Genomic DNA, 17,336 nt, shown 5'->3' with positions numbered 1-17,336 from the left:
CTCTGCGCCAATTTTTGATTGACAGACCTGGCCGCCTTGCAAACTGGCAGTGTCATCAGTCTCTACTGTTTCCAAAAGCTTCAACTTGTTCCCGACAGGTCCTTCTCCCGGGGTCTCTTGAACCTGTCTTCTTTCTGCCTTCCTCATCGTCTGCTCTCTTCTGGCATGATTGGTGTAATAACCTCGCTGAAGGTCTTGTCCAGAAAGATCTCGTTCTCTCGGATGAGCCAAAGGTCCTCGAGTTCTTTCATCAGCGCTGCAATATGCTCGGTCAATAGTTGAATGTGCACACACTTTCCACACATATACGAGCCAGACACACCAGAGTCGTTGACCTCCCACATCAAGCACGTAGCGCACTGAACCGGCAGGGAAGTCATGTCTTCACCCTCTTCAACTGTGGCGTAATCACTTCATTCAACCTCCTTGTCAAAGACTCCTTAGCTGAAGCCTCACTCTTCGATCCAAACTTCCTTAGACCCTCTTTTTGTGGCAATCATGTGGACTTTTAATTTAGGTTAGAGGAGGAGGGAGGGAGGGAGACCCTACTTTGTAGGACCTGGGGTTTAGAACACACCCACTCTAATAGCAATCACTTACCTTCCCGACGGGCTTTGCGCTCCGCCTGAACTTCCGCCCAGCTCTCGCCGGTCTCTGCTGCGAAAAGACGAGCAAAAGCTCGCATAAAAATTCAGCAGATATAAGGGAAGACAAATGGAATGTTTACCTTTATTTCAAAGGGAATGGAAGAGAAATTCTTGCTAAAATGATACAAGGCACTAGTCAGACCTCAATAGAATACAGTGAAAGATTTTGGTTTCCTTACCTAAGGCATTGGAGGAGGTTTGGAGAAGGTTCACCAGGTTTATCCCAAGCATGTACAGATTTTATGAGGAGAGGTTGAGTAGGTTGGGCCTGTACTGAGTGGAGGTTAGAAGTGTAAGAGGTAACCTTATTGAAACATACAAGATTCTTAGGCAGTTTGACAGGATGGATTCTCAGAGGTTGCTTCCCCTTATGGGAGAGTTGAGGACCAGAGGGCATAATTTCTTTTCTAAAAGGTAGTGAATTTTGTGGAATTCTTTACAGCAGAGGATTGTAGAGGATGTGTCATTAAGTATGTTCAATGCTGAGATTAACAGATTTTTAATTAAGGATTATGGAGAAAAAGCAGTAGAGTTAAGGATCATCGAATCAGACATAATCTCATTGAATGTTGGAGGAGACTCAATGGGTTAATGGCTTAGGTGTGTTCCTGCGTCTTATACTCTAAATCAGAAACAAAGACTGACTCACTCAAACAGTATAATAATCGCCATTTTTATTAAAGTTTATTAAAGATTTTATAAATACATGCTGAATTAAATACAATTGGCAAATAAAACTCCAAAAGTTGGCATCTATTCAGTATTAAAACAAAAATATAACCAAACCTAAAATCATTTAAATAATAAAGATAAATTGAAGATAATTTAATGCAGTTCAAAATTTGGAATACTAAATAAGTCTCACAGGTATGCATCATAAAAACAAATGTCCACTTAAAGGTGAATCTTCACTTTGCAATGACATCAACAGCTGTAAACATTTGAGGCAGCTATGTTATATGACATTAGAACTACAGAACTGGAATATCTAATTGGATAATAATGTGAATATCAGATTTGATTTTAATGGGGAAACCATTACTTTTTAAATCAGTAACTTATTTCACTTATTTTATCCCAGTGGAATTTCGATGGCATCAAGAAGTCTAAGCAAAATATACTTGATCAAAATGTAAAGTTGCTATTTAATGATTATTATATATATTTATGAACTACACTCAAGAAATCAATACTGATTTCTTAGTAGTTATGTTAAAACATTGCTAATTCCAGCGTAAGAAGCTCATTTGCATTTATTAACCATGTTGTTAGCCTATTTTACTATTGGTATGTCTCAAGAGAATAAATGTGAAGATGGTAAGATCTTGGTTTACGCTGTATGGTCAAGGATGAGATAGCACATCAGTGACAGTTATTAATAATGAGACAATTTTGGGAATGGTAGCAAAAGTACTAGTCACAGTTAATGAGAACAAACATATTAATAAATATCTTGCATATAAAATAGAAAACCTAATTCAATACAAAAATATCTTTGCAGAATAAAAAGTATCTTCATAATGATTGACAGTATTGTACAGATATATACAGCTTAAGATGGGCATTGCATTAGATTGCGTAAATCTCAGTGCCACATTATCTTGAGGTCTGTTTAAGAAAGTATATGGGAAAATATATAATTAATAACACCATATTCAAATACTATAATTCACATAGTTTATAAACCAGCACTTTTTTTTCCTGTTTTTTTATATACCTTCTTGCAGCTTTACCACAGCAGAAAACATTTTGTTTTATGGTTCACTTCTCATTACACTAATATGGTAGATTTAATCCTGTGAAATAAAGGTATGCTCATGTAAGTAAATATATGTTCTATAAAGGCATTAAGAAAAACTAACTGAAAATTAATCATTTGCAATTTCCAACTCTAATGCTGTGCAGTCATTTGACAATGAGAAAGGGGCTAAATGTTGCTGCTGTTCTGTCACACATCACAGAACAAAAATATGGTTGGGCAAGCTCTTTTGTTTTAATAAGTAATATAATGCAGAAGTTCAAACCTACTTTAAGCACAGGTAGATGTTATCTGAACAATTGGAAAAAACGCTGTTCTTTTAATAACACTAAAATGTTAAACAAGCTGACAAATGTGCATAGAACATTGATCTATCTTGGAGTTATCACAATTCACTCCAATGACGAGAAATGTAATTAAAAAATTTGCCTGGAACTTAGAATACTTCATTTCAAAATTTTGCAAAAACTGATGAAATCAATACTGCAAAAGATTCAGCTTGCAACTTTGCAAACGCTGTTTTGGTGAGAACTATGGATCCATTTGTGAAACGTTCAACTGGCTTTAGTGATGGATACTCCTTCAAGAAACTTCTAAAACTGGGAAGAGAAAAATAGAAGTTTTAATTACAACATAAATTAAACAATTTTACATTATATAAAGCTTTGTATGAACCTGTGTTTGAAAAGGCAGACTATTGAACTTTATATAATGAACAAATGGCCTCCATTTGACCTTCAATATATATGCACCATCCCAGCTCCATAAATGTATATCTTCTCCACTTCATTTATCCTGCCAACTCATAAAAAAAATTCATTCACATGATATGGGATTTGCTGGAAAGGGTGGCAAATATTGTCCATCCCTAATTGCTCGAGAAAGTCGTGTTAAATTGTCTTCTTGAGCCATTGTAGCTCATGTGGTGCAATACATCCACAGTGGTGTTGGGGAGTTAAAAATCTTGACTTATTGTAGCTCCAAATCAGGATTATTTTTAATTTGGATGAGAACATGAAGGCGCTGGTGTTCCCATGTATCGACTGCCTTCGAGGAGTGGAGATTAAAACACTTCATACATATGTTTAACTGAGCCAAAGGCAAATATCACATTTCTGGGGTTCGTTTCTTCATCCTACCTTTCTAGTTATCCTTGTTGTATAGATTAATAATGCTCAGCCAGGAGGCAGCCACCCATGACACTGTTGAACTATAAGTCATTCTGTTATAATCTGTGTTTTGTCTCTGTGAATTTGCTGTATTGCGATTGACAAATTGGGGATGCTGTTTCTATAGCACAAACTTTTAACACTTTAAATACTATTTCTAAAGTACCATTTCTCTATAACATAGGGTTGCAGAAGAACTGACTGTACTAAGATTTAAAATGTCCTGAGAATTACTTTGAATGTTTCCTGAAAAATGCATCCTGTTAGACCCATTGAATGCTGGGAAAGAAAAGGGTTAATTAAATGTGAAGCCTAATAAAACGAATTCCATACCGGGAGGAGAAAATATACCTGCATGGCTACAGATCTCGAAATAGCTTCTTGAGGGATGTTAGAACATTTACAACTTTTTTAAAAAATCATTTTTGAAACTGTGAGATGAGAGTTGAAGGTGACCTTTTGTCAGTGAGCAGCAATTTGTTTTAAAAAAAAAGCAAGAACAAACAAACTGGTATTTGTTTATAAGACATGGCCTGGAAGTTAATTGCACATCGATTCTTGTGTAAATAATACTATAGACATTTTGGATCTAAAGGTGCATTGTGCTCAAGCGATGGCAGATGTTCGGACATTAACAGGGGCCATCACACGTCAGTGCTAACTCTCTAACAAAATGAATGTTGAAAAAAACACAAAGAGAAACCGAAGTTTGAACTGCATATTTTTGTTAGAAGGATTACAGTTGTGAAATCTATAGGATGGAGGTTTAATTACACCATGGTTATCCTCCTTTATCAACTTATTGCAAGTTCACAGAATAGAAACTCAATTATAAGAATTGAATGAATATTCCTCAGACCCAATGAAAACTACTTACATTGAAATGTGCCTTTAGAAATCAAGCAAGATATAATCCTACATTCATGCAATACTATGCATCGTGGAAACTGTTCAAGTGATCTGGCCAATTACGGCTCGTTTTTCTCTTTCACTTTATACCTTAATTGTGTCTGGCTATGTGCAAGTGTGGGCTATAATCAAAAAAGATTGTGAATAAGTCACAAACACTAATTAGATTACCTCGTTATATAGCTTTGCTCAGCTAAAGCTACTGCACTAATAATTAATTAATTATTTTACTTCAGCTATAAAAACTTGGTGCCTTGTATCAGTTAATCAAAACATCGGGTTTGGAACCATTGGGGCAATTTTGATGGCTATTGAATGCTTTAATTTTGCTGTGTTGCAAAGACAAGGATGGGGATCATTTAATTTGACTGTTGGTCTCTGTGTCATAACAGGGGACATAAAGGTATCCTGTCTTATCTGTACCACAGCTGTAACCCATGTTTCATTGAGTAGAGGTCATTAGAAAAAGCAATACGGGTCTTCTATGATTGTGATTTCAAATAAGAATTCTTTGTCTTGTCAACACTGAAGGATTCCTCTGTAAAACTGGAAGACATATCGCTGACAGATGATAAGATTTAGAAGATTATATTCTAATGCTATAATAGAATATAGCTGGATAGAAATGAGGCACTTAAGCCCCGGAAATGAAGGGAGGCAAGATTTCAGTTAGCTGGTTTAGACAGTGCTATCAGTGTGAGAAGTAAATTTGCTAAGGTATGAAGATTCTAGGAGGAATGGATAGCATCTCAACAGGGTATAGACTCCAGTGTTCTCTCAAAAGTTAATGAGTAGTGTCTGGCGATGACTCTTTGCCTTGTTGTGAGGAATATCTGCTTTCTGACCAAAATGTGTGCAAATCTTCCAAGCTTAATACTATACTATAAATGTGCAAAAAAAAGAGTATATAAAACACTAAATTGCAATGGCATATTTTGATTAACTAGTACGTCTCATATACCACTAGACTGTTAGATTTTTGAGGGGCTTATAAACTACTTACTTGTCAGTTAATAGTTAGTGCAACATTCTAATCCTTTTTTAGGCGAGCCCATATCCTGAGAATGTGAAACAGGGCTCACTGAGGTTCTCAGTGGAGACAAGGAGCTGATGGTGGTAGAAAGACCATGCCGATGCATCTCTTGAATTGCCCGCTCTCTGTGGAATGAACAATTTGTCAGACAAAAAGATCCTTTATTTCTGAGCATGTACTCTGGAAACTAATGACTTCAGTAACTTCATTTTGTGAAACCAACAGTACATGTTAAGCAAATGATTACTATAATACAAAGTAACATTCTGTAAAAATGGTAATGTATAGCTAGAACTAATAGAATACCCAGTGTGGAATTCCCTCTACCCTATCCCTGTAACCCTGCACCCATCCAGCCTGCACATCCCTGGACACTGTGGACAACTTAACATTGCCAATCCACCTAACCTGTACATCACTGGACTGTGGGAGGAAACCAGAGCACCCAGAGGAAAACCACACAGACATGGAGTGAATGTGCAAGTTATACATTGTCACCCAAGAGTGGAATTGAACCAGTGTCCCAGATGCTGTGAGGCAGCAGTGCTAACCACTGAGCCACTGTGATTGTTTTCAGTAATATTTTCCAGTGACACAAACCAATAATGAATCATCAAAGGTCGATATAACAGCCAAAACACAATAATCTGTTCTTTACAAGTTAATGCATTTTAAGATCTTCAAGTAGTTTAATATAATTGTTAAATATATTTTGTATTTTAAACATTACCTTTCAAAACGCTCTGTCGTTAACTGACGTTTGATAAGGTCAAGCTCTGTTTGAAGTTGTGAAGACTTAGCACGAAGCTGAATTATTTCTTTATTCTGGCTTGACCTGTGAGTAATTATTAGTTACATTAGATATAAGTTATGCATCAACAATTTCAGATTCAGTTGTCTAGATTTTTCACGAGCTATGTCTGTTCTCAGGCATAATGAAAGTGGATTGTATAACTGCATTAGAAGCAATTCATCAGACTTTCTTCATACAGTCACTTTCAGGATTTACGAGTGAAAGCCCAATACAAAATTTTGCAGAAAATACAACACAGCAACAAGCTCTTCCCTCCAGCGCAGAAAGAGAACATTCAGCCTATTGAGTCTGCACTGACACTTTGAACAGCATGCCACCCAGACCCACCCCTAGCATGCGCGTTTTTAGCACACCTAATCCACCTAGTCGGCATATCCCTGGGGCAGTGGTATTATTGCTGGACTGTTAATCTAGAGACCCAGGTATTGTTCTGGGGACACAGGTTCAAATTCTGCCACAGCAGATGGTGGAATTTGAATTCAATAAAAATCTGGAATTAAGAATCCAATAATGAGCATGAATCGATTGTTGGAAAAACCCATCTGGTCTGGCCTACATGTGACTCTAGACCCACAATGTGGTTGACGCTTAACTGCCCTCTGGGCAATTAGCAATGGGTAATAAATACTGACCTAGCCAATGACGCCCTCGCCCTGTAAATGAATAATTTAAAAAAAAACCCCCGATAGGTAAGTTTGCATGGCCAAATCACCTACATCTTTGGAGCAGGTTTGAAGGGCTGAGTATCCTAGTTTTGCCAGTTGCTCACAAGTTTGTAACCACAGCAGGCTTAATTCTGAGGAATACTCAGGATTCTTTTGCGATAGTTTCTATATTTTGAAAGAAACACTGAAAAAGCAGATGCTAAAATTAATAAATAATTACCACTCACACTTTGCTCTCTGCTAGAGTCAGCTTGTCCCCAAGAAGCTGTATTTCGGATTCTTTTTCATTCTTTGACAGGTGACACTGAAATTCCTTTTCTCGAGATGATGTCAACAATGTCTCAAGGTTCTTTACTGTGACCCGTTCAGTACACATCTGTTTCTTTAAAAGTTCAATTTCGGACTTCAAATCTTCCCGTTCACTTAAGGTCTAGATAGATACAAGGAAGAGTTTTTAAGCAGATTCAAAACATGTGCCACTTATCAAATTTTGGCTTATAAAGGGAAGATTAAATAAACCAATCAATTTTTACTGTTCCAATTAAGTTCATTCTAAGTTAAAGGGCAGATTTTGATTGAGAGATTTACAATCTTTCACAACACTTTACTTAAAACTTGCAAATCATAACTGGTCCCAACATTTTTCAGTGACAGTGGTTGGTGATGACTTGGCTATTTCTATTATTATGGGGCCAAACACCCTCAAAATATAAACAGAAGATAGCCTAGACCCTAACTTTCCTATTTTAAAGGCAAATGCCACGTGATGCATTCCGGATGCAATTTGATTGGTCAAACTACCAGTCTTGAAGAAAAACACACTTTATTCATACTCCATAGTGAAAATATAACAAAAGAGAGAAGCAATTGGAATAACTTAACTCTATTGGAAACTTAGTAGAGTAATAGATTATTTACCTACAAAATAGTAACTTTTCCAATATAGTAACATCCCATAAACACACCCTTGACAAAAGCAAATTCAGTTAAATAGATAGTCTCATATGCAATTCTCCAGTCCAGGAAGAAAAAACAGAAACAGAGTAGCATGGAGAAATGTACTGCAGCTTCCAAACACAACTTCAAGACCCCAGCAACTAAAAATTCTGGCTCTGTGGGAAGTTGACCCCACCCATTCAGGCTGCTTCTAATGTTCCAACTTTCATATAAATCCAAGGCCTCACAAGCTGTTTACTTTGTGGGCTTTGGAGCTGACTGCCAGCCACCTCTGTCACAACCTCTCTTCTGAAAAAAAACAAGGACAAAATATGCCTCTTAAAGTCATAGTATCGTTGCACTATTTACAAGTCCATGTTACACCTTTGGGTCATTAGTTCACCATCTCCCTATACCACTATCCCTTTTGTCAGTTTATTGTCCTCCTTTTCACCCTTGCATAGCATTTCTACTTTTTTCTTTCAAACAGTCTCGTTGCCTTTGGATTTTGCTGCTTTTTAATTTCAGTTTTTTATTTCAATATCATTGATTTGAAATGCTGACAGTGTTTCATTCTCTACATATTCTGCCTAACGTACTAAGAGTTTCCATCACTTTGTTTTTATTTGAGATTTCTTGCATTCTATATTTTGCTAAAGTAGATATAAGTTACGCCAACAAGGTATGAGATACTACACATTAGTAGGAAAAATAGGTGCCACATGATTATTGCTAAAGTAATTTAAGAACAAAGTAGAATGAGATCCTAAGTAAACAGAAAGTTTGCTTCTGGAGAAACTCAGCAGGTCCAGCAATGCCTGTGCAGAAAGCAACAGAGTAAATGTTTTGAGTCCATTGACATTTCTTCAGCATTCATTCAGCAATATGGAAAATTGCCCAATTATAAGTTGTACCCAAAATGCAAGACAAATCAAACCTGGTCAATTAAAGTCCTATTTGTTTACCTTCAAACATCAGCAGAGTGATGACAGGTATAACTGACAGCCCTATCATGCAGATTTGATCAATCGCTGATACCCAATTTGGCCTTGCAGTTCCTGACCTCATTATGCTCTTAGTATGAAGATGGACAAAAGAGCTGAACTCTCGAGGTGAGGCAAAAATGACTGACCTTCACAACAAGACTGCAGTTGACCAAGTGGGGTATCAAGGAGCCCCAATAAAATTAAAATCAACGTGAATCAAAGAAAACTCTCACCCCAGGACATCACTGCTGGACATCCTCAAGGTTCTAGTTCCAGAAGTCATTGTTGTGCATGGACCTTGGAGTTCCATGCAGAAGACAAAAAATTAGCGGTAACTCTATTTAGGTCATCAATATATCATAAAAGAATAGTGGTGCCATTGCTGACATTGGAGGAATACAGCTGGAGAGCAAATTCTATTCTGAAAATCAACTGTTCACTACTACTCTCTAATTATAGCCCCACTTCTTTTAATCCCATTGATTTTACTTTTGTTAACAAGGCTGTACTTCATTAACTGCCTTTTGAAAGTCTATATGGGCAGTTTGAGGGAGGCAGTGGTGTAGTGGTTATATCACTGGACTAGTAAAAGAGATTTTGGGGAGCTGGATTCAAACTCCATCATAGTGGATAGTGAAATTTAAATTCAATAAAACAAAACTGGAATTTAAAAAGGTGGTCTAATGGGCACCGTGTCAGCACTGTAGATTGTCATAAAAACCCATCTGGATGACTAATGTCTTTTAGGGAAGAAAATCTGCTGTCCTTACCTGGTCTGAATTATATGTCACTCCAGTCGCACAGCAATGTAGTTGACTCTCAACTGCCCTCTGGGCATTTAGGGATGGATAATAAATTCTGACCTTGACATTCATGCCCACATCCCAGGAACAAATTAAAATTAAACTTCAACTAAATTACCCTCATCTGGGGGAGCATAAGATCACCCTATATGCTGACAATGTCCTTTTGTTCTTGGTCAATCCAGAGAAGTCTGATCTTCGATTGACTCAAACAATTAATTTATTTGGCAGTTTCTCGGGCTACAGGATTAACTTTACAAAATCGGAAGCCATGCCGGTGGGGGGATTAGTGGAAGTGCCTGATCTGAAGGATGGAATGCAATTCCCGTTTAGATGGTCGTCAAAAGGTTTTTTGTATTTGGGAATTTTTATGACCCCTTCATTCCACCTGCTGTATAAAGCTAAATATGTACAACTACTGGAGAGAATAAAACAGGATTTGCAGTGGTGGGAGGGGTTACTGATATAATGGTTGGGCCAAATAGCTCTGATTAAAATGCACGTTCTTCCTTGCCTGTTGTATCCCATGAGATTGCTCCTGTTGTTGCTACCCAAGTGAGTGTTACGGAGGCTCACTGGTTGGCCAGGGTCTTTTATTTGGTGTCACAGGCACCCTCTAATTAAATTGACTAAATTACAGCTTTCGCAGGGTAAGGGAGGGGTGGATTTTCCGAATTTGAAGAAATATCAAATAAATGCCCTGTTAGCATATGTTGGTGACTGGGTATGGGGGGGATTCAGAGTCGATTTGGCTTGATGTTGAAGCCTCGCAGTTGAGAAGTCCCCTAGTTAATCTATTACTTATAGATAAGATGAAATCCGTGACTGAGCAGTGTAAGAATCCAATCACTTTATATACGGTGAAAACCTGGAGGATAATGAGGCAAGATGAGGGCAATTGGTCTAAGACCTCGCCGTTTACCCCATTGGTGGGAGCCCAAGATTTAAACCTGGGGCAACGGACTCTGGCTTTAAGTTACAGGAGAATAAGGGAATCTCTTGCCTGGGAGATTTGTTCAAGAGGGAGGTCTTGATGTCATTTAGCCAGTTAAGTCAGAAATATGGATTGGCTAATAGGGACCTTTTCTAGTGCTTTCAGATAAGGGAGAAAAGAGTACTCCAGGAACGGGTGCTCTTTCAGTCAGTACTTTGTATAATTTACAGAAAAGTCGTGCCTTGGGGTATGTGGAATCGAGAGCTAGGAGTGGATATTTTATCGGAGGTATGGGAAGATATATGGGGAAATGTAAGAAAAAATTTCATTATGTAACAGAGCGTAGGCTGGAATCAGTGGAAATCAGGTGCAAATTTGTTGCTGGCTGGAGTCATAACTGGCACATAGAAAGATGTTAGTAACTGCTGGAGGCCAGTCATCTCAGCTTCTGGACATTCTTTGCCTAAGTTCTTCAAGATAGTGCCCTAAGTGCAACCACCTTCAGCTGCTTCATCCATGACCTTCCCTCCATCATGATATCAGAAGTGGGGATGTTTGCAGATGACTGCACAACATTCAGCACCATTTGCAACTCCTCAGATACTGAAGCAATCCACATTTAAATGCAACAAGATCTGGTCAACATCCAGGCTTGGGCTGACAAATAGCAAATAATATTTGTGCCACACAAATGCTCGGCATTGGCCCTCTCCAATAAAAGCAAAACTACTACTACCTCTTGACATTCAGTGGTGACATTCAACCTTCACTGAGTCCCTCATCATCAAAATTCTGGGAGTTATCATTGACCAGAAACTCAACTCGACGTACCATATAAATATAGTGGCTACAAAAGTAGGGGTCAGAGGGTAGGAATACTGTGGCAAGTAACTCACTTCCTGACTAGCCAAAGTCTGTCCATCATTTGCAAGGCTGGATGATTGCAACCCCAAAAACACTCAGACCATCCAGGCCAAAACAGCCCGCTTGATTGGGACCACATCCACAAGCATCCACTCCCTCCACAACCGACGCTCAATAGCTGCAATTTAAGATGTACAGCAGAAATTCACCAAAGATCCTTAGACAGTAATTTCCAAATCCATGGCCATTTCTATCTGGAAAGACCCGGACAGCAGGTACATGGTAACACCACCACTTGCAAATTCCCCTCCAAGCCACTCACCATCCTGACATGAAAATATATTGCTGTTCCTTCACTGTCACTGGGTCAGAATTTTGGAATTGCCTCCCAAGGGACATTTAAGCGCTACCTACCTTGAATTGCAGTTCAAGAAGACAGCTCACCACCACCTTCTCAAAGGGTGACCAGAGATGGACAATAAATGCTGGTCAGTCAGTGACACCCGTGTCACATGAATGAATTTTTTAAAAAGCCTGAGTTTTGAACAAAAATTTAAATTTGTATAGTGCCCTTCCTTGCTAAATCACTTCAAAGGAAACAGTATTCTTTTGTAGCATAGTTACTGTTATAAAATGGGAAACATCAGTCCATTTGCACAATCAAACTCCCACAACCAGAAAGAACATAACAACTGGATAATCTATTTTGTGATGTTAATTGAAAGAATTTTAAAAAATGGTTAGGACACAAAGAGTAACTCCCTTGTTCCTTTCCAGAAACTATCAGGGGAGCTTTTACATTCATTTGAAAGCAGCTAGATGTTGATACCTCATTTGAAAGACAGATCCTCTAATAGTTCGAAATTGTTCAATACTACATTGGAACATCAGCTTCAAGTATACACTTAAGTCTTTGAAATGAATGCATTTGAATCTAATGTTAACACACCAGCTAACTGTGGAAATATTTATTCTGTTCAGGATCAGGTAAATCAAGTGTGAAGAATGTTATACCCTATAAGGAATAATAGTCACTTAAAGCTCCATGATAGCTATCATTTAGAGGATGATCTGTGAAAGTATCATAATTCAATCCTATCTTACTATAAAGGATAAAGTCAGAAGTCACAGAACACCAGGTTATAGACTAATAGGTTTATTTGAAATCACAAGCTTTCGAAACATAACCACTTTGTCAGGTGACCAAGGAACTATGTTCAGAAAGCTTGTGATTTCAAACAAACCTGTTGAGCAATAACCTGCAGTTATGCGATTTCTGACTTTATCCATCCCAGACCAACTCCAGCACCTCCACATCATTACTGTAAAGGATAACATGGCGTAAAATTACTATAATATCTTCACAATTCATCCTGTTAAACATTCTCTAGGAATACCACACATAAATAACAGCAAACATCCAATATATGAAGGAGGCTCTGGTAATGATATTAAATCTGTCGAGCGAATGTATAATTTCAAAAGATAATTGTGAAGGTGACTTGTTTTGTAATGTGCTCTTGATCAACTGTTCCAAAATCAAAGAAATAAAATGTTGTCATCTACGTTTGCATTCTTGCAATCAAAATTAAAGTCAATATTTAGGAAGTGGTCTACAAAAGTGGAAACACAAACTTACAATTTCTAATGATTATGTAAATAGTTCTTTCTTCATATTAATCGAACATTGCAAAATGTTGCTTTAAATCAAGCATAGATAATATTTCATCTAACCATACCCTTTCATGTTCCATATTCTTAGAAGTAAGTTGCCGTGATAATAATTCCTTATTCGAATCCAGTTGGGCACACAGTTCTCTGAGTGAAGTCAGGTCCCCTAAAACATGACATTTCTCAGCGTGCGTTTGCCGCAACTCTTCCTCCAGTTTGCTCATGCTTTTAGATATACAGGAAATCTCTTTCTCATATACTTGCTGGGCAGCTAGGTGCTAAATTAAAGAAGAATTCACACAAAAATATGACATTATATTGAAACAAAAGTTTAGTGATAGATAAGTTAATTGATGGTGCAATTTAGAAGTAAATATGAAATAAACAATATTTGATGTGTTTCTTTATTTTTTAATCAAAGTTTGACTTCTGCACACAACAGTACGTCTTCAAGGCATCACAAGGTGTAATCACCTGGGGCATTGCTTTTAAGGAAATTCCAGCTGCAGCAGTCAGTGATCATCCTACATCACACTGTATAATGCTCCAGGCTGTACTTACGAGACTCCTGTCCAGACAATATGGGGCAATCAGTTCCCCACAAAAGATGGGGATTGACCTTTCACTCTCCTACTACCAGCAATGATTCACAACCAGAAGTAAAGTAGAAAGCAAAAATAAAAGACAGTCAAAGCAAAGGGAAGCATCAAATAGGATAAGAATAAAGTTAAAAAGGCAAAAGTAAAGCCACTGTTTCTGAATGCGTGTGCTTTCATAAAATGATTGACAACTTGAATGCACAAATTGAGATAAATGAATATAATTTAACTGCCATCATGGAGACATAGATGTAAACTGACCATGACTGGGCACTCATCATCTAAGGATATTTGGCATTTATAGGTCACTAAACTGCAGAGGCAATTATAAGCATGGTATAAATCAGGAAATCAGAGATGCATGTAATGTTGGTAATACAGTAGTTAAATACATGTCGACTGGGTTAACCAATCAGTGCCAACACAGTGGAGGATGAATTCATGGAGTGTATAGGAGATGGGTAACAGTATATGTTGAGGAGCCCAAAAGGGATCAGGGTATTCTGGATTTATGTTGTTAACTTGAAAGGGCTAATTAATAACTTTTCTGTAAAGGAGCCTCTGGAAAACAGTGACCATAATATGATAGAATTTCATAATAAGCTTGAATACAATATTGTTCATTCTGAACTAGGGTCTTTTATCTGATGAAAAAAATGAAGGAAGTATGAGAGGCAAGTTGGTTATGGTGGATTGGAAAAATACATCAAAAGATTAGGCAGTAATGGTTAGTATTTAAGAATTACTTAGGAGAAAGTGAGGACTGCAGATGCTGGAGATCAGAGCTGAAAAATGTGTTGCTGGAAAAGCGCAGCAGGTCAGGCAGCATCCAAGGAGCAGGAGAATCGACGTTTCGGGCATAAGTCCTTCTTCAGGAATGAGGAGGGTGTGCGCCAAGCAGGCTAAGATAAAAGGTAGGGAGGACGGACTTGGGGGAGGGGCGTTGGGAATGCGATAGGTGGAAGGAGGTTAAGGTGAGGGTGATAGGCCGGAGAGGGGGTGGGGGCGGAGAGGTCAGGAAGAAGATTGCAGGTCAAGAAAGCGGTGCTGAGTCCGAGGGTTGGGATTGAGATAAGGTGGGGGGAGGAGAAATGAGGAAGCTGGAGAAATCTGCACTCATCCCTTATAGTTGGAGGGTTCCTAGGCGGAAGATGAGGCGCACTTCCTCCAGGCGTCGTGTGGCCATGGTCTAAGCCATGGAGGAGGCCAAGGACCTGCATGTCCTTGGCGGAGTGGGAGAGGGAGTTAAAGTGTTCAGCCACAGGACGGTTGGGTTGGTTGGTGCGGGTGTCCCAGAGGTGTTCTCTGAAACGTTCCGCAAGTAGGCGGCCTGTCTCCCCAATGTAGAGGAGGCCACATCGGGTGCAGCGGATGCAGTAAATGATGTGTGTGGAGGTGCAGGTGAATTTGTGACGGATATGGAAGGATCCCTTGGGGCCATGGAGGGAAGTGAGGGGGGAGGTGTGGGCGCAAGTTTGGCATTTCTTGCGGTTGCAGGGGAAGGTGCCGGGAGTGGAGGTTGGGTTGGTGGGGGGTGTGGACCTGACGAGTGAGTCGCGGAGGGAGTGGTCTTTCCGGAATGCTGATAGGGGAGGGGAGGGAAATATATCCTTGGTGGTGGGGTCTGTTTGGAGGTGGCGGAAAGGACGACGGATGATACGATACATCTGGAGGTTGGTGGGGTGGAAGGTGAGGACCAGTGGAGTTCTGTCCTGGTGGCGTTTGGAGGGGTGGGGTTCAAGGGCGGAGGAGCGTTAAGTGGAGGAGATGCGGTAGAGAGCATCGTCAACCACGTCTGAGGGGAAAACACGGTCTTTGAAGAAGGAGGCCATCTGGGTTGTTCGGTATTGGAATTGGTCCTCCTGGGAGCAGATGCGGCAGAGGCGAAGGAATTGGGAATATGGGATGGCGTTTTTACAGAGGACAGGGTGGGAGGAGGTGTAATCTAGGTAGCTGTGGGAGTCGGTTGGCTTATAGTGAATGTCCGTGTTGAGTCGGTCGCCCGAGACAGAAATGGAGAGGTCTAGGAAGGGGAGGGAGGAGTCTGAGACGGTCCAGGTAAATTTGTGGTCGGGGTGGAAGGTGTTAGTAAAGTGGATGAACTGTTCAACCTCCTCATGGTAGCGCCGATACAGTCATCGATGTAGTGGAGGAAAAGGTGGGAGGTGGTGCCAGTGGAGCTGCGGAAGCTGGACTGTTCCACATATCCGACGAAGAGGCAGGCATAGCTGGGGCCCATGCGGGTGCCCATGGCTACTCCTTTGGTTTGGAGGAAGTGGGAGGATTGGAAAGAGAAGTTGTTCAGAGTGAGGACCAGTTCAGTCAGTTGAAAGAGGGTGTCAGTGGAAGGGTACTGATTGAGTCGGCGGGAAAGGAAGAAGCGGAGGGCTTTGAGGCCTTCGTGATGGGGGGTGGAGGTGTATAGCGACTGGATGTCCATGGTGAAGATAAGGCGTTGGGGGCCGGGAAAGTGAAAATCATGGAGGAGGTGGAGGGTGTGGGTGGTGTCCCGAACGTAGGTGAGGAGTTCTTGGACTAAGGGGGACAGGACTGTGTCGAGGTAAATTTGAGGTCGGGGTGGAAGGTGTTAGTAAAGTGGACCTCAGACTCCTTCCTCCCCTTCCTAGACCTCTCCATTTCTATCTCGGGCGACTGACTCAACATGGACATTCACTATAAACTAACCGACTCCCACAGCTACCTAGATTACACCTCCTCCCACCCTGTCCTCTGTAAAAACGCCATCCCATATTCCCAATTCCTTCGCTTCCGCCGCATCTTCTCCCAGGAGGACCAATTCCAATACCGAACAACCCAGATGGCCTCCTTCTTCAAAGACTCCAATTTCCCCTCAGATGTGGTTGACGATGCTCTCTACCGCATCTCCTCCACTTACTGCTCCTCCGCCCTTGAACCCCACCCCTCCACCGCCCTTGAACCCCGCCCCTCCAATCGCCACCAGGACAGAACCCCACTGGTCCTCACCTACCACCCCACCAACCTACAGATACATCGTATCATCCGTCGTCATTTCCGCCACCTCCAAACAGACCCCACCACCAAGGATATATTTCCCTCCCCTCCCCTATCAGCGATCCGGAAAGACCACACCCTCCACGACTCCCTCGTCAGGTCCACACCCCCCACCAACCCAACTTCCACTCCCGGCACCTTCCCCTGCAACTGCAAGAAATGCCAAACTTGCACCCACACCCCCCCCCCCCCCACCTCACTTCGCTCCATGGCCCCAAGGGATCCTTCCATATCCGTCACAAATTCACCTGCACCTGCACCGTCACAAATTCACCTGCACACACATCATTTACTGCATCCGCTGCACCCGATGTGGTCTCCACTTCATTGGGGAGACAGGCCGCCTACTTGCGGAACATTTCAGAGAACACCTCTGGGACACCCGCACCAACCAACCCAACCGCCCTGTGCTGAACACTTTAACTCCCTCTCCCACTCCGCCAAGGACATGCAGGTCCTTGGCCTCCTCCATCGCCAGATCATGGCAACACGATGCCTGGAGGAAGAGTGCCTC

General features: G+C 40.6%; 1 protein-coding gene across 2 annotated transcripts in view; it reads right to left on the bottom strand.

The window, feature by feature from the left end:
* Positions 1–1,305: 1,305 nt before the first annotated feature.
* Positions 1,306–17,336, bottom strand: part of cep135 (centrosomal protein 135) — a 135,814-nt gene continuing 119,783 nt past the window's right edge. For both annotated transcript variants that reach the window (XM_043690562.2, XM_043690581.2), the window contains exons 23-27: positions 13,259–13,468; positions 7,224–7,426; positions 6,248–6,352; positions 5,488–5,642; positions 1,306–3,005 (exon numbers count right to left, since the gene is read on the bottom strand). In XM_043690562.2, coding sequence (XP_043546497.2) covers positions 5,495–5,642; positions 6,248–6,352; positions 7,224–7,426; positions 13,259–13,468 — 666 coding nt within the window. In that variant the 3' untranslated portion in view covers positions 1,306–3,005; positions 5,488–5,494. The remainder of the gene's footprint in view (positions 3,006–5,487; positions 5,643–6,247; positions 6,353–7,223; positions 7,427–13,258; positions 13,469–17,336) is intronic.

The sequence above is a fragment of the Chiloscyllium plagiosum genome, unplaced genomic scaffold, assembly GCF_037043375.1.
Source record: "Chiloscyllium plagiosum isolate Xiang-an unplaced genomic scaffold, Cpla_swu_hap1 HiC_scaffold_1, whole genome shotgun sequence".
NCBI lineage: Eukaryota > Metazoa > Chordata > Chondrichthyes > Orectolobiformes > Hemiscylliidae > Chiloscyllium > Chiloscyllium plagiosum.
Note: the sequence above shows the minus strand (reverse complement) of the source record. Positions and strands in the feature narration are given on the sequence as shown.